At 48.3% G+C, this 21960-nt stretch overlaps 1 protein-coding gene across 2 annotated transcripts; it reads left to right on the plus strand.

Moving 5' to 3' along the window:
• Positions 1 to 3618: 3618 nt before the first annotated feature.
• On the plus strand, positions 3619 to 20879 carry TBC1D21 (TBC1 domain family member 21). 2 transcript variants are annotated; one of them, XM_033109085.1, is made up of 11 exons: positions 3619 to 3848; positions 12929 to 13036; positions 13173 to 13276; positions 14504 to 14598; positions 15090 to 15200; positions 15319 to 15419; positions 16329 to 16425; positions 16790 to 16890; positions 19629 to 19745; positions 20384 to 20467; positions 20847 to 20879. In XM_033109085.1, the coding sequence occupies exons 1-11, from the start codon at positions 3789 to 3791 to the stop codon at positions 20877 to 20879; spliced, it is 1011 nt and encodes a 336-aa protein (XP_032964976.1). In that variant the 5' UTR covers positions 3619 to 3788. The 2 variants fall into 2 exon arrangements, with proteins under 2 accessions (XP_032964976.1, XP_032964977.1); XM_033109086.1 differs by lacking the exon at positions 12929 to 13036.
• The last annotated feature ends 1081 nt before the right edge of the window (positions 20880 to 21960 follow it).

Consider the following 21960-nt stretch of genomic DNA (forward strand, 5'->3'; position numbering starts at 1 on the left):
AGGGGTCCTTGCTGCCTGGCCCAGAGGCCACAGCAAGCAAGAGGGGCTGCCTGACGCTGGAGGTCCCAAGACAGAGTTGTGTTGGGGTGGGGGTGGGGGTCAAGGGTAGCCTGGAGAGAATGATGATAACGCAAACAGCCGCTTGGACTGTGCCAGACGCCGTGCTAAGGCTTCTTAGGCATCATTTAAACTTCACGGCAATACCAGGAAGTAGATATGTCACCTCATTTTACAGGTAAGGAAACGGAGCCTGGGTCAAACAGCAAGTAAGTTATAAGATTGGGATCTGAACCCAGGTCTTCTACAGATCGTCCTCGAAAGAGGAGAGAAGGAGGCTCGTTTCCCCCAAAAGCCACACTTGCCAAACAGATCTCTTTGGCTTGTTGGAGACGAGACATCATTTCACAGAAGGAGCTTTACCCCCTGGATTTAAGAACCACGACTCCTTGTTGGGGAGAAAAGAGGGGAGTGATGGGGTCCTCCCAGGTACCAGCCTCTGGAGCTGTTGGAGAGAAACCTCTGGAGCTTTGCTGGGGTCGGGGGCTTGGATTTACAGGCCTCCGTCCACACTGGAGTTCCTTGAGCCCAAGCGTGCGAGGGTCCCCTGGCTTCCTCTGTGGCTTCTGTGGGACGCCTGTTCTGTGGGCGCCCTGGGAACAAGGATGCCGGGAAGCAACTCAGGTGACATGGTCAGAGGTGGCCCTGGACACACATGACCGCTCTGCTCTGGCTGTGCTGGGAGACTGCTCAGACCTTCTTTCCCTGATGCAAGTAGCAGAGAAAATGCATTATTTTTTCATTAAAAATTCATTTGGGAGCAGATAGCCTTCCAAGATGTAGTTAGCCACACGATTCCTCTCCAGTAGCAATCCCTGGAGTTTTCTGGAATGTTCTGTCCTTTTTCCTCTCCATTTCACTCTGTCTTTTTTACAAGCTAGATTGTAATGCTTCCCCACTCCCCCTCCCGACCTCCACCACACGTTCTGTTTGGGAACAGAGTAACTATTTTAAAATCTGGAGAGTTATAGCCAACTCCCTCCTCCCTGCTGGGCTGTGGGATCACAGGCTCCCGAGCCAGCAGCAAGGGGCCTGAAGACGTCCGCTTCTCCAGACAGGACACGGGAGGCAGCTCCATGTGACACAGAGGCAGCCTGGCTAGAGGCAAAGCTCAGTAGAGCTAGGAGGGTCCTGGCCCCCACTTATTGGCTGGGCGATCCCAAGCAGGTAACCTTGGAGTTCCCTGTTGCAGATTCTGTGATCTTCCGTTTCCCTTCCAGGGTGGTGAAGGTTGGCACTGACATGTGTAAAGGACTTCACCTGAGGCATATAGCAAGTGCCCTACACAAGGGCATGTCCAGGGACAAGGGGGAGCTTCTGGGGAATGCCAGTAGACATGGCAGCAGGAAAGACGCAGCCCGGGCTTAGGGAGAGTCAGAGCTACACACTTGGTGGGGCCCCAAGGCCTGGGCTGGGGGGTGGGTGTCAGGAGGGACTCTTGGGGACTTGGCCTCAGCTGCCAGGGCTGAATGGCCCTCTTTTGCTGACTATGGTGGCTTCTGCCCAGAGTTGCTCTTCTGGATTATTTCTAGTGTACGTGACAGCTGGATGGAAGGTGACAGAGGTGTCATCTTCAACTGACTGAGGGGAAGTATGGCGCAGGTAAGGGCTCCCCAAGACGACGGATGCAAATTCTAGGTCCCTCCAACCTTTGCCCACAATCCAATGCCAGGAATAATGTTCTGAAATCTGGGATTCTTATGCCCTGAAGAATCCCCATGTACAGAAATTGAAAGCAGAAAACTAGGCTCTCATCAGGGAGGGGGAAATGCACAAAAGAAAGGTAATACGGGAGAATCTAAAGAATTTGGTCAATGTTATAAATAAAAGGACATGGCAAGGACCATTCGGCCCTAGAGAAAATGAGATGGACGTGTGTAAGCCCCTTGTAAGGATCAGATAAAGGAGAAAGGGGATCAGAAACCCCTCTTGCTTCAGCGCAGTACCTGCAATCCTGTTTGAATGCTAAGCCTCCACGTAGTTGCTATGAGGCTTCTGTAATGTGACCTAACTGTGCCGGGTAATTTGGGGCAGGGTTCTTATCTGCAATTTGCAGGGAAGGAGCCAGAGGTGAAAGGCAGTCCGGGAGATGATGTATGCCTAGCGTGTTCATTTTAGAAGCTCCATCCGGGTTAGCACTCAGACTTTCCACCTCCCTGCCAGATCCTCAGCTTCTCAGGGAAAAACTGCAGTGGGTTCTCCGTTGTTGACATCATTAATGTCGGGGAACAGGAGGCATGGATAATCCCAAACGGTGAGTAAGGCCCGCGCCACGCCTCCTGCTCTGGACATTTGCTTCTGAAGCTGCCTGCAGACCTTAGAAGGAAGGACGCTGTGTGGGAGGCCATCCTCCGTTTGCCTCCTCCCGCCTCAATGCCCGCCACCTCCTGCTCCGTGGAGACCTGGGGCAGCAGGTTAAGGGGAAGAGACTATGAAGCTTTCCTGGGTTGGGCTGGAGCAGTGCAAGGAGGCGGAGAATAGGGCCTTTTGATTTAAAGGGTCTCCTGCAGGGCTGCAAACTAGCAGGACGGTGACAGTAAATGAGACAATGAATTGTGTCCACTGAACACTTCCATACGGTCGCTGATTCATTATGTTAATAAGAATGTGAAAGCCAGCGGCTGACCATATTCTGACTTCATGGCTGGGGACTCATGGCTCAGACAGGGGGACCATCCAAATTTGAGGTCAGAGTCCGGATTCCAACCCCAAGCTCCTGATTCCAATTTGGTCGGTATAATTACTGTCATCTCCTAATGAGTAAAGAGGCTTTAGAGCCAGATGGCTTTCATGGTCGGGACCTGAGGAGAGATGCAAGCTATGCTTAAGATAGACAACTGGGGGGGTTGGTGCCAACTCCTCAGGTTCATTCAACAAATACTGAGCACCTACCAAGTGCCAGGTGGTGGGCTGGCACCTGGGAGGGGAAAGTACAAAAGAATCAGACGTTGACTGTGGTCTGAAGGAACTCGGGGTAGGAGGGGAGGTGGGGCAAGTATAGAAATCTCTAAGGAAAGTGACATGAAATCTAGGAGCTTCATTTATTTTCTGCATTCAGTTAAATCATGTATTCGGTGGCTCAGGCACTCTCTTAAGTGCTCTGAATATAAAGATAAATGAAACTGGTCTCTACCTCCTGAAGCTACCGTTCACATACTGAATCAGAGTCACCCAGGGCGCTTTTCAAAATACCGTTCCCCAGGTCCCTAGCCCAGACATTCTGATTCTGAATGTCTGGAAGTGGTGCCGAAGAAATCTGAAGCTCCAATTCTAGGTGCTCTCCAGATTTGGGTCCTGGTCTTGTGGGGTAACAAGTGAAGGGAGCCGGAGACAGGGAGAAAGGCTTCCTGGCCCACCTCCACCAGGAAGCCCTCCCTAGCCAGCCTGATACGGGTCTGCATGTCCTGGCCCCAACCTCTATTGAATATCCCGTATGTACTGCAGGTTTTCTAGATGACTGGTAGGGTTAGTCCCCTTGGCTCCTGGGTATGTCTTACCTCTGAAGCTGAGTACTCCCATGTTCCAAGGTCATTGTGACGAGGGTTCCAGGAGCCTTGTGACACACAGCTGGCTGGCTCTGCTCAAGAGTGAGAGGTCAGGAGAGGCCCAGTTCCCCCTGGGAATCAACTCATCTTCCTAAAGGAAGATCACCTTCCCTGCTAATTAAACATCACTTAGAGCTCCAAGTGACCTCTAGTCAGAGGCTGCTTTGAAGACAACCCGCAGAGACCATGACTACCCTGTCTCCAGAAAACAGCCTCTCTGCCAGGCTGTCAGCCTCCTTTATCCTGGTGAGTGTTCTCCATCAGCTCCAAGTCCCTGCCTCCCCAACCTCTGGTTTGTATTAGGTCATATGCCCCCTGCTGGGTGGGAAGGACTGCCACCGAGCTGGCCTAAAGAGGGAGCAGGTTAGATTGTGCCTTGGTCTCACTGTCAGCGCCAACAACAAGTCGGAGAAACACGGGTCCCCTTTCTCTCTTCTCTCGAAGCCAGTGTTACCTTTTCTCCATATGTGACATTCTAACTAAGGAGTTTTAGGTTTGCAAGTTCAGTTTTGAAAATGCTGATTAATTTTCCTTGGTGCTTTTGCCAACAATTTTGGTATGCTGCCACCAGGTGGCAGTAATGTTTTTGTTAGCCGGTGGTTACAAGCCTAGTTAATAAGATACATTTATTCATTAGAAGTCAGCCTCAGTCATAAAAATTTTCCACACAGTATATTTTTCAAAATCACAATAACTAATTATAATGACCTTAACCAATCTCAAGTCTCATTAATCACAATGATTCAGAGAGTGATACATAAAGCAGAAATACAAAATGGGCACCTCTCTCCCTGAATTTTAAATGTTGCTGCTTTATTGCAGATTATCACCAGGCCTTGATTTGAATTTTCTTTATATCTTTCTTCATTTCTCTGAACTTAGAGAAGGATAATAATAAAACAACAAATTGTCACACAGCGTTTATTATGCACGATGACTATTCTAAATGCTTGATTTATAGTCACTTATTCTCATCATAACCCTATGAGATGGATGATGCTATTACCTTCATTTTATAAGTGAGAAAGTTGAGGCACAGAGACTAAGTCACTTGCCGATCGTCACAAAGCCACTAAGTGGCAGAGCTGGTATTTAGACCCAGTCAGGTGGGCTGTGGAGTCCATCTTCTGAATCAGTGATTCTCAAAGTGTGGTACCCAAACATGCAGCATCAGCACCAACTGGGAACTTGTAAGAAATGCAGATCTTGGGCCCCAGATCTTCTGAACCAGAAACTCTGGGGACAGAAGCAGCGTTGTGTTTTAACAAATCCTGTAGGTGATTCTGATGTGCAGCTAACTTTGAGGAACATTCTTTTGATCCCTGTGCTATACTGACGAAACACCCTCCACGCCTGGGTCGTGACCAGTCATCCAGGTAACTATGGCTCTCTTCCCAATTTGAATGTGCCTGCCCTGCTTGGGCCTCCCCTCCTGAGTGAGAATCACTGACGGGGTGAGCCACTGTTACTTTGGGGAGTGTGTCTTGTCCCTCAAGGTGAACTGGAGTGGAAAAGAGGTTGGGGACCTGAAGCAGAGCCAATGACCCTTCCCAGGCTTTACCAGGGACTCTGTTATTGTGAGTCTTCAAAGTAGCATGGCATCAAAGCCTTCATAGAAAGTTTTCCTCATCCTCCAGTAGGTTTCTTATTTTGCTAAAAACATTAGAAATTTTTTAATCCAGTGATGCCGAGAGGGAAGAGGGGATGGGGAGATGTACACCTGTAGCCAAGGCCCCTGGGAGCAGGAAGCTAGTAGGGGACTGAACCACATAGGGTTCCCACTGCAGGCCCTTTTCTCCAGGGAAGCATGGCCTCCAGGTTTTCCCCAGGTTACCTGCTTAGGCACACCTTGAAGGGGGAAGATTTCTACAGCTGCTCTACCTAGCAATACTCTTCCCAAGAGACTAGGAAAGCAGCTACTGCATTGCTGAAGGGTGGCCAGCACCTCATGGATCATGTAATTCCCCCTCCCTGGGGACCAGGTCACTGTACCCACATGGCTGTGCAGGATGTTCGTAGGTTGGTGGAACAAGGAACAGGGAAACATGGGAGAATGAAGATGATTTCAGAGGCCATTGAGTTGACAATCGCAATTACTGTGAAGGACCCTGGATGCAGGTTGTATGATTTCTAGCACAGACAGATACTGTGGATGGACTGGGAGAAGAGAAGGAGGGGGCTTTCATGTGGAAATTTTCACCTTGGGCCCTCTGCATGTCAACACGCTTCTTATGCTTGTCCTTGGTTTGCTGGAAAATGCCTTAGATGGTATGGTGGGTGGCCTATTTGTTTGCTTTAGGTTTGGGGAGATACAAGAAAGTAGGGGGCATAGAGAAATGATGTTTCCTGTAAGGAGAAGGCAGTGAGTTTTTATGAACACATCCAGCCATGGCAAAGTCGGCAGATGGCCCACTGCTGCAGGTGGAGGTTTAGTAATGCAAATTCTTGGAGCACTCAGCAGATGACTTCTTGTGATGTTTCTAATTATCTCTCTTTATTGTGTTGATGCCACATTTTTTATTTTGGTGTGCTATGCACATTACTTTGATTACTTTGCCACACTTTCCCTTTTATTGTGTTTGACCCTTTCTTCATATATTTGTTCATTTTTAATCTTTCAGTGGCATTTTATTTTAAGGTATATGGTGTACTAACAGCTGTGTAGATGTATATTTTTTATTCAAACTGAAATAATTGCCTCTTACCCTTGCTGGTGGCATAACATTGGGGTTCAAGCCCCTGTCTCTTGCGCCAAACAGGTCTGGGTTCAAATCTCAGCCTTGAGACTTGCTGTGTAATTCAGATGTGCTGCTTAGTCCTCTTACAGCTTCCGTTCCCTGATCTGTAGAACAGTGAAATAATTACATCTACCTCATAGGTCGCTGTAAAGATCAAACGAGTTGGTTTATATAGTGTATAGAACAGGGCCTGACATATCATTGATGCTTTTAAATGTTTACAACTAATAAGAGAATTTAATGCATTTGTTTTCATAATTTCTTTGAATTTCTATTATTTTTATGCTTTATGCTTTTATTAATTTCCTGTTGCTTTTTGTATTATTTACTTGTATTTTTTAAAGTGAGTTAGAAGGAAAATGTCTGGTTCCTAGAAATCTCTATTTTTTTTTTTTAAATTTATTGGGGTGACAATTGTTAGTAAAATTACATAGATTTCAGGTGTGCAATTCTGTATCACATCATCTATAAATTACATTGTGTGTTCACCACCCAGAGTCAGTTCTCCTTCCATCACCATATATTTGATCCCCCTTACCCTCATCTCCCACCCCCCAACCCCCTTACCCTCTGGTAACCACTAAATTACGTTCCCCAGATTAATTTTCAAACCCCGTGGCCATCCTGTGGTCACCGACCGCCCTCCAATCCCCTCACCCTCCCCCCCACCCCCACCCCCCCCGAAATCTCTAATTTTTGAAGTCAAAAATAAAACAATTTCTTCTGACTCCATCCTCCAATCTAATAAAGAAATTAAATTTGCAGTTAAAAATCTTCCCACAAACAAAAAGTCCAGGCCTAAATGGCTTTGCTGGTAAGTAGTACCAAACATTGAAGGACAAAACGGTAGCAATTTTACAAAAACTCTTCAAAAAATTGAAAAGCATGCATGAGGTCTGACAATTGAGTTTGCAAACTTGTTGCAATGATGTTGCTAACATTTTTTGATATCAGAGGGATTATTCATTATGAATTTGTACCAACTGGACAGTTAACCAAGTTTACTATTTGGAAGTGCTGAAAAGTCTGTGTGAAAAAGTTAGATGACCTGAACTGTTTGCCAACAATTCATGGATCTTGCATCACGACAATGCACCAGTTCACACAGCACTGTCTGGCTTCAAGGCAAGGAATGGAGAGGCAGCTTTCTCCTGGACAGAAGAATTGGCAGAAGCCGTGTTTCTTCGCTGAGCACGCCCCGCTCCCAGCGTGCAGACGCAGGTGGCCACCATATCTGAGTCTCCATCAAACTGAGCAACTCCATTCACCCCACACTGGTGATTCCCTACCCAACTTGTGGGCCCATCCAAGCTGCTTCCATGGCCTTTCCAGACAAACAGCCTGGCTCATGCTGCGGACTTTCCCAAAATCTCTCAAAGATTTACAAACCCCAAACAAGCAACATCTATACAGGTGTGCCCTGTACCTCTTAAGCAGCCCCAAGTCTGTCACTAACAGTAGCCAGCCTCAACTCCCAGCTGAGCTTCTCCCAGGCGCCTCCAAACCCAGCATGGTGGAAGACATCTGTGGATCACTTCGCGGTTCATGCCAGGCGGCCCCGGGCCGGGAACAGGAGGAGGCTGAATGTAGCCTATGGCAATGTCCTTCACAGGAGGCCCTGGGGCCAGCACGCCTAGTGGCTAGCTTCAGACCTCCCCAGAGTACCACCTGGCTGCCACCTCAGACCACACACCCAAAGGGCAACCAAAGGGCAGTCACCAGAGCCCTGCTAAAGAGAATCCAGCTTTGCAGGTTCAGCCCCTGCACGACAGCTTCTCCACTGTGATCGTGGCCAGTCCTTACAACCAATCAGCCTGAGGGCTAACTGCTCCCACTGATGTGCAAACGGCAACCAAGGCTCAACTACAACAGGAGGGGGCACCAGGGACACAACTGCAGCACCTTGGTCAGGTGACCAGGAAGACTAAGCCACTGAGCCCAACAGGACACCTACTACATAAGGCCACTCTTCTAAGACCAGGAGACACCGTTTAATAGCTCTACCTAATACATAGAAACAAATACAGGGAGGCAGCCAAAGTGGGAAGACAAAGAAATATGTCCCAAATGAAAGAACAGAGCAAAGCTCCAGAAAAAGAACAAAAAGGAAACAATCTACCAGATGCAGAGTTCAAAACACTTATGAGGATGCTTAATGATCTCAGGGAGAACATCAAAAAAGAGATAGGAAACATAAAAATGGAGATAGAAGACATAAAAAGGAACCAGTCAGAAATGAAGAATGCACTATCGGGAATCAACAGTAGATTAGATGAAGCAGAGGTTCGAACCATCAATTTGGAAGATAAGGTAGCAGAAAACATCAATCAGAACAGCAAAAACAAAAAGGAATCCAAAAGAATGAGGAGAGTTTAAGGGGCCTCTGGGACACATGAAGCATACCAGCATTCACATCATAGGGGTACCAGAAGGAGAAGAGAGAGAGCAAGAAATTGAAATACTATTCGAAGAAATAATGACGGAAAACTTCCCTAACTTGGCGAAGGAAATTGACATGCAAGCCCAGGAAGTGTAGAGTCCCAAACAAGATGAACCCAAAGAGGCCCACACCAAGACACATCATAATTAAAATGCCAAAGGTTAAAGACAAAGAATCTTAAAAGCAGCAAGAGAAAACCAGTTAGTTACCTACAAGGAGCTCCCATAAAACTGTAAACTAATTTCTCAACAGGAACTTTGCAGGCCAGAAGGGATTGGCAGGAAATATTCAAAGTGATCAAAAGTATGAACTTATAACCAAGATTATTCTGCCCAGCAAAGCTATCGTTTAAAATTGAAGGAGAAACAAAGAGCTTCCTAGACAAGAAAAAGCTGAAGGAGTTCATCACTACCAAACCAGTATTACAAGAACTTTTAAAGGGACTTTTTCAAGAAGAAGAGAGATAAAAAATAGTTTAATAAAATGGCAATGACTACATATCTACCAACATTACATTAAATGTAAATAGATTAAATGCTCTAATCAAAAGACATAGGGTAGCTGAATGGATAAGAAAACAAAATCCTTACATATGAGTATGCTGCTACAAGAGACTCACTTCAGATCAAAAGACAAACACAAATTGAAAGCAAAGGGATAGAAAAAGATAGGTCGTGAAAATGGGAATGAAAAAAAGGTTAGTGTAGCAATACTTATACCAGACAAAATAGACTTTAAAGAAAAAGTTATAACAAGGAACAAAGAAGGAACCAGTAATCTCACTTCTGGGTATTTATCCAAAGAAACCCAAAACACTACTTTGAAGGGACCTGTGTATCCATATGTTCATTGCAGCATTGTTTACAATATCCAGTATATGGAGGCAGCCTGGATGTCTATAAATGGATGAATGGATAAAGAAGAGGTGGTACTTATATACAGTGGAGTATTACTCAGCCATAAAAATGTATGAAATCTTGCCAACTGCAACAACATGAATGGACCAACAAGGTATTGTGCTGAATGAAGTAAGTCAGACAGAGAAAGACAAATGCCATATGACTTCACTTATATGTGGAATGCAAAGAATAACATAAACAAACAAACAAAACAGAAACAAACTCATAGATACAGAAATAATTTTGATGGTTACCAGCTGGGAGGGCAGTTGGGAGAGTGAGTGAAAAGGGGGAAGGGATTATGAAGTACAAATTAGTAGTTACAAAGTAGTCATGGGGATATAGAATATAGCATACGGAATATAGTCAATAATATTGTAATAACTATGTATAGTGTCAGATGGTATTTATCAGGGTGATCACTTCTTAAGTGTCTAATCACTATGTTGTATACCTGAAACTAATATAATATTGTATGTCAACTATAACTGAAAAATAAAGATATATATTAAAAAATGTAAAAAGAAAACAATTTCCCATATTAACAAACTAAAAAAAAATTATAGAGGCAAAATATCATTTGAAAAAATTTAACATTCATTCCTGATGAATTCCAGCAAACTAGGAAAAGAAGGGAATTCCTCAACCTGATAAAGGGCAGCTACAAAAAGCCTGCAGTTAACCTCATGCTGAATCACGAAAACCTAAATGCTTTTACTCTAAGATTGGGAACAAAGCAAAGAGGCCTGCTGTCATCACTTTTATTCAACATTGAACTTGAGAGTCTAGCCAGTGCATAAAACAAGAAAAAGAAATAAAAGACATCCAGCCTGGAAAGGAAGAAGTTAAACTGCTTTCATTGACAGACATGATCATCTATGTCAGGGATGGCAAACTTGATCTGTCAAGGTCAAGATAGTAAGTATTTTAGTCTTTGGGAGTCATTTCTGTTGCAACCACTTAACTGTGCTATGGTGGCACGAAAGTAGCCATAGACAATACATGAATAAACGCGCATGGCTCTATGCCAGTAAAACTTTATCCTAAAATAGGTTGGAGGCAGATTTGGCCCATGGATGATAGTTTCTGATCCTTGGCCTGTATAGTAAGTCCCATGGAATCCACCAAAAAAGCTACTAGAACTATTAAATAAGATTAACTAGGTTTCAGCATACATGATCAATACATAAAATTCTATTGTATTTCTACATACTAGCAATGACCAACTGGAAGTTGAAATTTTTAAAATAACACCTTTTACAATAGTTTCCCCCCCAAAAAAGAAATATTTAAGGATAATCTAATGAAACATATGAAAACCTATACACTGAAAACTACAAAACATTGCTGAAAGAAGAAATTCAAGAAGACCCAAACAAAAGGAGAAACATACCCTGTTTGTGGGTCAGAAGACTTACTGGTGCTATCAATTCCCCCCAAGTTGAGCTATAGATTCAACAAAAGCCCCATCAAAATCACAGCTGTCTTCATTACAAAAATTGACCAACTGACTACAATTCATATGGAAGTGTATTCCTGAAATTCACGCATTTCCTTTTATAACTGGGGATCTGAGGACACAGCTTGACTTTGTTGCCCCTGCCACAGGGCAGGCTGAGTTGTAGTGTCTGGCTGAGTACAGGTTATAAGAACACGACAGTTCTCAGAGGGGCAGGAGCCTGGCTCTGACTGGCTCAGATGACAGTGTCTGTGCCACGGGGGCATGGCACCAGGGCACATCCTGCTTCCCAAGGTGCAGCTAACGCCGCGATTTTTTGTACCTTCTTGGGCCCATATGTCCTAGTTTGGTTCAGAAGACAGAGAATGTATGCTTTATTAAAGTGTAGTGCTCAATCCATCCCTATCAAACATGGACTTAGTGGAAATTATCCCAAATTTGGGCCTGTGGGCTCTTATTTTTAATTTCCAGTGCTGTTTTTACCACCTAATGCCTTGCTACCGTGTTTCCCCGAAAATAAGACCTAGCCAGACAATCAGCTGTAATGCGTCTTTTGGAGCAAAAATTAACATAAGACACGGTATTATATTACATTATATTATATTATATTATATTATATTATATTATATTATATTATATTACCCGGTCTTATATTATAGTAAAATAAGACCCGGTCTTATATTAATTTTTGCTCCAAAAGAAGCATTAGAGCTGATTGTCCAGTCAGGTCTTATTTTCGGGGAAACACGGTACTCTTGTGGACCAGCAATGTCAGCCAGCCCCTGGGAGCTTATTAGAAATGCGGCATCTTGGGCCCCACCTCAGACCTTCTGAGTCATAATCTGCATTTTAAGAAGATTCTCAGATGACTGGTGTGCAAATTTAAATTTGAGTCACACATGTGCATATTCAGGTGTACATAAATGGGAGGTCATTTCAATAAGAATTCGAACTCCTCGTTATTGTTTTACGAGCATTTTTTATTGCTTTGTATGCAGTGCGCTCACCTCCCCCGGACACACACACACACACACACACACACACACACACACACCCCTTATATAAACTAGAAAACATTCCTCTCGATAAACTGCTTTACTCTACCAGGAAAGGTAAAATGGAGCTCATGAATGTGTTTAATTAGTGCTTATTTTATATTTTTCCATTAATAAAGCAGCATACATCATTGCAGAGAAGTTTGAAAATGCAAGAAACAGGAAAAAATTACTTATAATCCTATCATTTAAAAATAATCACTGTTGTTTTAGGTGGGTTTTGGGGTACTTTGTTAGTCTTCCTTCTAACAGAATTTTTATAGTGGTTAATTCACTATGTATTAGGATATACGTGGTATAGTTTTTATAATATATAACAGACATACATGGAGTATAGTACATAGAGATTCTGAACATGCAATTTTGGGTTCTGCATTTTTCTGATAACATTTGTATTTTTCCAGATTATTATTCATTCCCTGTAAGCATCATTTTATATGCTTCATAATATTCCATTGAGTATATAAACCATGATTTACTTAACATTTTCTTATTGCATAACATTTAGAGTGCTTGCATTTTCCATTTTGGTAAGTAGCATGCAATGAAAATTATTGTGCATACAGCATTTTTCTATATATTTTCAGTAATTTCCTCAGGATAAATTTTCGGAAGTGAGTCAGAGGATGTGAGCTTAGATTCACATTACAAAATCTAGAGTATATCATTTAAAAATCACACTTAAAAGAAAAGCCAGAGGTCCGTGACCGAGAGCTGAAGTATTGTCCTTGCCAGGTAAAGAGAAAACCACCCATTGACAAGACAGAATGGGACGGCTTCTTTGACGAGAATGGTCAGTTGGCCAAGTCACGAGACTTCGTTTGTGTTAGCATCCTGGAAAGGGTACGGTCCCCAAGTTACCCTTGGCCTTGGCCTGGATCTGGGGGGCATGGGTGGGCTAGGGGCGGGCATGGCGTCAGGAGGGACCCTCTGGCAGGTATCTGGAGAACCCACGACTTCTCACATCCCCCCGCCCCAGGGTCTGCACCCCTCTGTGAGGACAGAAGCCTGGAAGTTCCTCACAGGATACTACTCATGGCAGAGTTCGCAGGATGAGAGGCTCACCGTGGACAGCACAAGGAGGTAGAACATTCCAGATCCTGTCAGGGGAGGGAGGGTGGCTGTGTGGGGGGGAGGGTTGGGGGGTGCTCACCCCAGCCTGGCAGTCTCCGTCTTCTTCCTTCCAATGTACTTCTCATTCTGAGCAACAAAATCCCCATGGCACTCCTGACCTAGGCCCCCCACACAGGAGGCGCCCCCCAGTTCCGTTGACCAGCGCACAGACTGCCGACATGGGCTTGACCCCAGCGACTGCTCTTATCCCACCCCCACTCCCATCCCATCCCATCCTTTCCTGGGGCCTCTGTCTCCTTCGTAAGGTGGAGAAGATTGACACGCAGGGCCAGCCAGAGAAGAATCCAAGGCAAGAGGGGACCTGAGGGCTAGCTGGCCAGGCCAGAGTCTGCCGAGAGCCTGCACGTGTCTGTTGCTGTAACACAGCAACAACCAGATATCTTGCCACAGCAGGAATGCACGTGCTCAGTTCTGGAGGCCAGAGCCCAAAAGAAAGGTGCTGGCAGGGCCGTGCTCCCTCTGACGGCTGCAGGGGAGGGTCCTTCCTTGGCTCTTGGAGGTTCTGGTGGCTCCTGGCGTCCCTTAGCGAGTGGCTGCATCACTGCATTCTCTGCCTCCCTGGTACAGGGCCTTCTCCTCTTTTCCCTGTGTCTGTCCTCTGTGCATCACTCACAAGGACACTTGACGTTGGATTTAGCGCCCACTCGGATAAACCAGAATGTTCTCATCTTGAGACCCTTAACTTAATTGCATCTGCAAAGACCATTTTTCCAAATAAGGTCACAGTCACATGTTCTAGGGGTTAGGGAATGGACATATCCTTTGGGGGTCCCCATTCAACCTACTATACCACCTAAGCTCGTTCAAATGATGAGCACAAAACACTGCCTCATGTAGTCCTTCTGATTCTGAGGCATGGGTGCTAGTGTTATCCCACTCTACAGATGAAGAAACTGAGGCTCAGAGAGAAAGTGAGTTTGCCAAGCCTTGACCCTAGTTGCAGACACCTCGTTATTAAGTTGTAGAGCCAGGATTCAGGTGTGGGCGTCGGACTGCGGAACCACGAGGTTAAACCCATGCCCATCTGCACTCCAGCATACAGCACATAGCAGAGGGTGGTTAGGGCTGGCACAGGCAGAGGGCAGGGGGGCGTCCCAGGCAGCAGGCATGGTCCAGGGTCCCCCGACTTGACAGGAGGCAAGGCTGCCTCATTCAGCCTCAGTCCTGTTCTCACAGGAAGAATTATGACGCCTTATGGCAGATGTACGAGAAGATTCAGCCCCTTCTGGAAAACCTGCACCGGAACTTCACAGAGACTCAGAATAACATCAGTAAGCAGAGGGTGGGCAGGGCTGCACAGGCAGGACTGCTGGACGCCATCCTTGCCCCTCTGCTGTCTTGTCCAGCGCAGTGGGGCCCTGGTGCCCAGGAGCTGCCTTGACATGTGCCTGGAATTTCGCCAGCTAACCCTTGGTTAATCCATCCACCCATCTCTCCTGGGTGCCCCTAGATGCCCAGCACCATGTTTCCATGGGTACATGCTGTTCCTGCTGGTTTGTCTTCATCTCTTCCACATTTGGCTTTCAAGTAGGCTGGATTTGAATCGAACGGAAGGGGTACATTTCCAGCAGAGGGTACAGCCTGGTCAGAGATTTGGAAGTGAGAAGAAACCCAGGCAGCTCAGGGTGTGGTGAGGGATAGAGCCTGGTGGCTGTTCACAGCCCCCTCCCCAGGATGCCCTGGGTTGGTTGAAGGGAATAAACTCACCCATGGACCCGGGGTGCTGTAGGGTCCACCAACCGGTCCCTTGCTCCCAACCCAGCATGTGATATCCAGAGACTCTATGACAAAGACCCCCTGGGCAATGTTCTTATCGACAAGAAGAGATTGGAGAAGATTCTGCTCCTGAGCTATGTCTGCAACACCCGAGCAGGTACGTCAGAGCGCTGGGCCTCCTCTCGGCCTCCTCTCCTCAGTTCCTTCCTGGAATCCCTGCCCTACTCTACCCAAGCCCAGGCTCCGCCCCTCCTCACTGCCTCCCTCCACCCCAGAGTACCAGCAGGGCTTCCACGAGATGGTGATGCTTTTCCAGTTGATGTTGGAACATGACCACGAGACCTTCTGGCTTTTCCAGTTCTTCCTGCAGAAAACGGTAAGGGCTGGACCTGAGCTCAGGGACCACCCCCTCCCCCTCCCAAGTCTCCAAACAGCCCCTTGAGGTTAGGCAGGCATTGGCAGCCCCAGCTATTTCCTCTAGCCCTTTGGGTCCCAGAGGAGCCTGGGAGGGCAACGCCAACCCCAGTGGGGTGTATTCTAGGGTGGGGTGGCAAGCATTGGAGTTGAGGAGGGGGCTAGCTGGTTCCAGCTCTCATCCAACCTTGAGAGAGTATAGCTGACCAGGCCCAGTGACGGTACTCTCTCCTGGCATTCCTCTCCCAAACACACTCTGCTCCCACGAATCCTCCACGGCTCCCCACGGCCTTCAGAATAAAATCCAATAACCTCAGCCAGCCATTCAAGTCCTCCGTCACCGGTCTGCTCTGTCACTGCCTCCCTCACATGACCGGAATTCCAGGCACTCGATATTGCCCGTCGGCACACAGCACTGTCCAGGTTGAGGGCTTTTGAAGTTGTTGCTTCCTGGGAAGACTTTCCTCATGATCTGTGAGAGGCTGCCCAGAACCCACTGTCACCCCTATCTTCCTTCCTGCAACAATGTGCTCACCGCTCTTTGCCCTGATTGGTTCTGACCCGCAGCATGAGGGAGGGAGGAATAACTGGGCTCACAGTGTTGTGAGCCACACCTGAAACATCTCTGCATTCCCACCCCCCCACACACACACACACGGACACACTTGCACACACAGATGACCTGACACAGATATGACGTGTGCATGTGTGCGCACACACAGATACCCAGACTCGTACAGACACATGGGTCCTGCCGGGGTCAGGCACACAGGGGGTCTCGGAATTGGGAAGTTGGTGAAGCACGCCTGGTTTTCTGGTGCCCTCAAGCCCAGAGGACTCAGTTTCCCTCCCTCCCACCCATCTTTCGCAGGAGCACAGCTGTGTCATCAACATCGGGGTGGGTAAGAACCTGGACATGCTCAACAACCTCATCAACTTCCTGGACCCTGTGTTTGCTGAGCACCTCAGTGAGTGACCCTCTCCAGCCAGCATACACTCCCCACAACCAAGGGCAGCATGGAAGGGGGCCAGGACCCAGCCCCCAGCCCAGGCAGCGGTGCCCGACCCTGGGGGAAGGGAGCAGGGTCATTTGGTCTTCTCACCAGGCCCAGGGAGAAGGGGTCATCTCACTGGGGCTAGACTCTGAACAGTTGCAAATCCGCCCCAAACAGTCTCCACGCACAGCTGGGAAGGTGATAGCCAGGCGTTCGCATCTCCCAAGCATGTTTACATGTCCTGTTGTTTGGTCCGTCTGTCTTGCCCTGACATGTGTGCCATCCAGTTTTCTCTGATCATGGCCTCCGGGCTGGCACCCCGCTTGTCTCCCCACAGAGGGAAAGGGTGCGGGCGCTGTGCAGTCCCTCTTCCCCTGGTTCTGCCTCTGCTTTCAGCGTGCCTTCAAGTCCTTCGAGGACGTCTGGAGGCTCTGGGAGGTGAGGTGCTCTGCTGGGGAAGGAGGTACAGGCCCCACCCCTCGGGCAGGCCGCAGGGAGCCCTGTGACTTGCAGCCCTTTACTGCTGGATTTGGATGGAGTCCAACAGCTTGGGGTTTGTTGGGCCGACGACCCTGCTCCCGCCTTGTGGGAGGAGGCTAGAGCATCCGTTCATCCACCTGTTCATGCAGTCCCATGGCTGCACCTTCTCAGGGCAGTCAGGGCGAAGGGGAAGCCTGTGAGCTGTCCATGGACACTTGGCCTGCACTTCAGCTTCCCTGAGCCCTGCCCCAGTGGCTTCCCATTTCCTCAGCTCCCTCTTTTTTTTTTTTTTTTTTTAAATTGTTTCACATAAAGATTTTATTGGGGAAGGGGAACAGGACTTTATTGGGGAACAGTGTGTACTTCCAGGACTTTTTTCCAAGTCAAGTTGTTGTCCTTTCAGTCTTAGTTGTGGAGGGCGCAGCTCAGCTCCAGGTCCAGTTGCCGTTGCTAGTTGCAAGGGGCGCAGCCTACCATCCCTTGCGGGAGTTGAGGAATTGAACTGGCAGCCTTGTGGTTGAGAGCCCACTGGCCCATGTGGGAATCGAACCGGAAGTCTTCAGAGTTAGGAGCACGGAGCTCCAACCGCCTGAGCCTCCGGTTCAGCCCCTCAGCTCCCTCTTCCTCGCCCTTCCCCTCCACCTGGGTGCTGGCGCCTTGTTGAGCCCTCACTCCTAGAAAAGGTGGGGCCCCCAAAGACAGGTCACACCTGCAGCCCTTTGATCCCAGTGCCCAGGGCCGTCACAGACGAACCTCCCTGGGGTCCTGACCACCACCTGTCACCGCTCAACATTCAGTCTGGCATTCAGTGCCCCACAAGTCAACTCCCACCTGCCTCACCCCTCCTTCCTGACCTGCTGGTCTCTTTCCCGAGTCCATGACCACCCCCAGGCCTCTGGTGACACCCCAGGATTGTTGACTTCCCATCAACCACTGCTTTGTCAAAGCTCCACTCAAATGTTACAGATAGTTACCCAGTTATTCTCTCAACCTCTTCCTTCCTCCCTCTCTTTTCTCTCCTTCTTTTCCTCCCTGCTCTCTCCCTTCCTCCTCCCCTCCTCTCTTTCCTTTTCTCTCTTCCTCCTCCCTCCCTCTATCTAATGAATTGACTGATTTCAGGGAATTTAGGCTTTTTCTCTGATTCTCCCAGTAACCAGCACAATGCCCCAGAGGTAGCTATGACCACGTGCCTGAGTGAATGAGTGAATGAGTGAGTGAGTGAGTGAGTGAGTGAATAAGTGAGTGAATGAGTGAGTGAGTAAGTGAATGAGTGAGTAAGTGAATGAGTGAGTGAGTGAATGAGTGAGTGAGTGAATGGGTGAGTGAGTGAATGAGTGAGTGAATGAGTGAATGAGGGGTGAGTGAGTGAATGAGTGAGTGAGTGAGTGAATGAGTGAGTGAGTGAGTGAGTGAGTGAGTGAATGAGTGAGTGAGTGAGTGAATGAGTGAGTGAGTGAGTGAGTGAGTGAATGAGTGAGTGAGTGAGTGAATGAGTGAGTGAGAGTGAATGAGTGAGTGAGTGAGTGAATGAGTGAGTGAGAGTGAATGAGTGAGTGAGTGAGTGAATGAGTGAGTGAGAGTGAATGAGTGAGTGAGTGAGTAAGTGAATGAGTGAGTAAGTGAATGAGTGAGTGAGTGAATGAGTGAGTGAGTGAATGGGTGAGTGAGTGAATGAGTGAGTGAATGAGTGAATGAGGGGTGAGTGAGTGAATGAGTGAGTGAGTGAGTGAATGAGTGAGTGAGTGAGTGAGTGAGTGAGTGAATGAGTGAGTGAGTGAGTGAATGAGTGAGTGAGTGAGTGAGTGAGTGAGTGAATGAGTGAGTGAGTGAGTGAATGAGTGAGTGAGAGTGAATGAGTGAGTGAGTGAGAGTGAATGAGTGAGTGAGTGAATGAATGAGTGAGTGAATGCATGAGTGAGTGAATGAGTGAGTGAGTGAATGGGTGAGTGAGTGAATGAGTGAGTAAGTGAATGAGTGAGTGAATGAGTGAATGAGTGAGTGAATGAGTGAGTGAGTGAGTGAATTAGTGAGAGAATGAGTGAATGAGTGAGTGAGAGTGAATGAGTGAGTGAGTGAATGAGTGAATGAGTGAGTGAGTGAATGAGTGAGTGATTGAATGAGTGAGTGAGTGAATGAGTGAATGAGTGAGTGAGTGAATGAGTGAGTGAGTGAATGAGTGAGTGATTGAATGAGTGAGTGAGTGAATGAGTGAGTGAGTGAATGAGTGAGTGAGTGAATGAGTGAGTGAGTGAGTGAGTGAAAGAGTGAGTGAGTGAGTGAATGAGTGAATGAGTGAGTGAGTGAATGAATGAGTGAGTGAATCAGTGAGTGAATCAGTGAGTGAGAGTGAATGAGTGAGTGAGTGAATGAGTGAATGAGTGAATGAGTGAGTGATTGAATGAGTGAGTGATTGAATGAGTGAGTGAGTGAATGAGTGAATGAGTGAGTGAATGAGTGAGTGAATGAGTGAGTGAGTGAATGAATGAATGAGTGAGTGAGTGAATGAGTGAGTGAGTGAATGAATGAATGAGTGAGTGAGTGAGTGAGGAAGTGAGGGAGTGAGTGAATGAGCAAGTCAGCAGCGAGGCCCAGGAATGGCTGACCCCCTGCCCAAGGTTGGTGGGCACCTCAGCCTTTTACAGGTGTGTGCAGTCGCAGGCCACAGGGTGCAGGCCGAGACTCACCTGCCCCTGCAGGTTCTGCTGACAGGGAAGCCCTGCAGAAACTTCCAGGTGCCAGTGGCCTACAGCCTGCTGCAGTTGGTGCGCGAGCAGGTCCTGCAGGAGAGCATGGCGGGCGACGACATCCTCCTGGTGAGAGCACCGTCTGGCCAAGCCTGCCCCACGGCTGGCTGGAGGCCCAGGCCCGGGGGTGCTGGGCTGCGGTGCCCCCTTGAGCCCTGAGCGGGAATTGTGATGGGAGCTGACACACGTCCTGAGCTCTGCACCAAGTGCTTTGTAGATGAGCTCGGTTAAGCTTCACAACAAGCCCAACCCAGGGCGATGTCCATCATCATCCTCACCCCTCCTAGCCTGGGAGGAAACAGGCCTGGCTCTGAGCGTGGCTCTTAGCCACCAGGAGTGACTGCCTCACAGTTAACCCTTGGCCCTAGCGTCCTCCTGTGGCAAAAGACCTAGGGTTTGCCAACATTCCTAAAAAGCAGCTGAAGTCTCTGTTTGGAAAAGTCTTAGGTGCCACCCCTAATTGTTTTATAACAATTCCTCTTTGGAAGCCCCTGAGACCCTCGGTGGAACCCCGGGGCTTTCTGGAGCCCAGTATGAAAATGACATTTACTACCTCCCCAAAACAGGAAGTTCCCGTGGTGGAATTGCAGGCCCTGTGCCAGGCGGGTTGGGGAAAGGTTAGGGGCCCGAGGGACTGCCGTGAGCGTGGCTTTGCTCTCTCAGCCTGTGCCCAGGGAGACATGCTTCCCCCACTTCTCCTGGCACAGGCCTGCAACAGACTGGTTGACCTTGATGCCGATGAGCTGGTGTCCGCGGCCTGCTTGGTTTACGCGGAGCTCATCCAGAAGGATGTAAGTTGCCCGGTGATTTTTCCTTTTCTTCTTCCTCACCCAAGAAGCCTTTCCTGATCTCCCAAGCCCAGCCCATGGCAGGCATATGCAGCTTCAGAGACAGGCATACCACGTTCTCTGCCACCACCCCCCGGGGGTGCTGGGGTGCTCTGCATAGTGTTCTTGCTCTTTGCATGTGTGACTCCTGCCTCCTGGAACAGACTGTGCTTCCCGAGGCCACAGCCCTCACCCCTCGTTCCCTGTGTCCATGCCAGTGGATCTGGGCACACAGCTGGGCACCCAGGGTCTCGGGAGAATGTCACCGGATGAACAAGCTGAAGAATGAGGGCAACAGACCAATGCCCATCCCCCTCAGTCTGCCAGACCCTCCTCTTCCCAGGTTCCTCAGCCACTGAAGGATTTCTTTCTGTGAGGACACTCACAATGGACAGATGCCCTCAGTGGACAGCCGTGAGGTCAGGATCAAGTCTGCTGGGGCGTGACGGTGAGGGCGTAGGGAATACAGCTGCAAAACCAGCAGCCTCTGGAGTCGCTGTTTGTGGTGGGCAGTGTGTCTCCTGGGGGTGCTGGGGGCAGACATAGGACTGTATAATATGAAGAGAGTCCTGGTGGGTAAAGAGAAATGCAAGGGCTAGAGAGAGGGTACCCGCTGGGAGAAGATTGTGGAGGAGATTGTGTGGTCCGCAACTCTTCTGTGACACGGCTATCCAAGGCTGTGGTGGCTCTGCACCGGGAAGCAAATGGTTAAGGGTATAACCGACTGGGGAGCTCTCCTGCCTCCAGTGGAAGAAGCTGAACATGTCTCCCAGGCTTGCTCATTGGATTCAGTCCTGAGAGGAGGGTCTGACCCCAGGGCTTTGCTCCCCCTTCCTCCCCTGGGTCCCAACACTCCAGTAACACATTATATTGTTTCTCCAGGGCTCCCAGCAGTCTGTGGAAACACGCAGCCCAAATCTCTGGCTAGCAGGCCATTCCCCTTCTGGTTTCAAAGCTTCCCTCACAATTGCAGCTTCATCTCTCAGCCTGAAAATGTCTCCTCAAACTTAACTACCTCTTCCAACCTCACTCAGTCTCTCCAAAGAGTGCCATCTTTTTCCTGGCCGGGCACTTTAGTCTCTCCCTGGCAGAGGCTCAGGCCGCCTGCCCAGTCTGCCCATGTTCTTCAGGGATACCTGAGGGCAGACACAAAGATTGGCCAGAAGAGGCTGGGGCTGGCCATGTGCCCCCATAGCTGCTCGGCAAGTGTGTTCACCTGCGTACACACACACACACACAGAGCCCTGCCCAGTGGCTATAACTGTTCAGAGGGGGCTGATAGATGAGCATGAGGGATCCATTGGTTTTGCTGTGGGCCCTAGACCTTGGAGGTGAGGCATAACTGCTCCGCCCTTTTGCTTAAAAGGCCCCATGTCACCAATTATGTCTGGTCTCCTTCCCCTCAGATGACCATCTCCCATCCATGGCTGGCTCTGGGTCTCTTGGATGCTGTGTCT

Source organism: Rhinolophus ferrumequinum, chromosome 6 (assembly GCF_004115265.2).
Source record: "Rhinolophus ferrumequinum isolate MPI-CBG mRhiFer1 chromosome 6, mRhiFer1_v1.p, whole genome shotgun sequence".
Lineage (NCBI taxonomy): Eukaryota > Metazoa > Chordata > Mammalia > Chiroptera > Rhinolophidae > Rhinolophus > Rhinolophus ferrumequinum.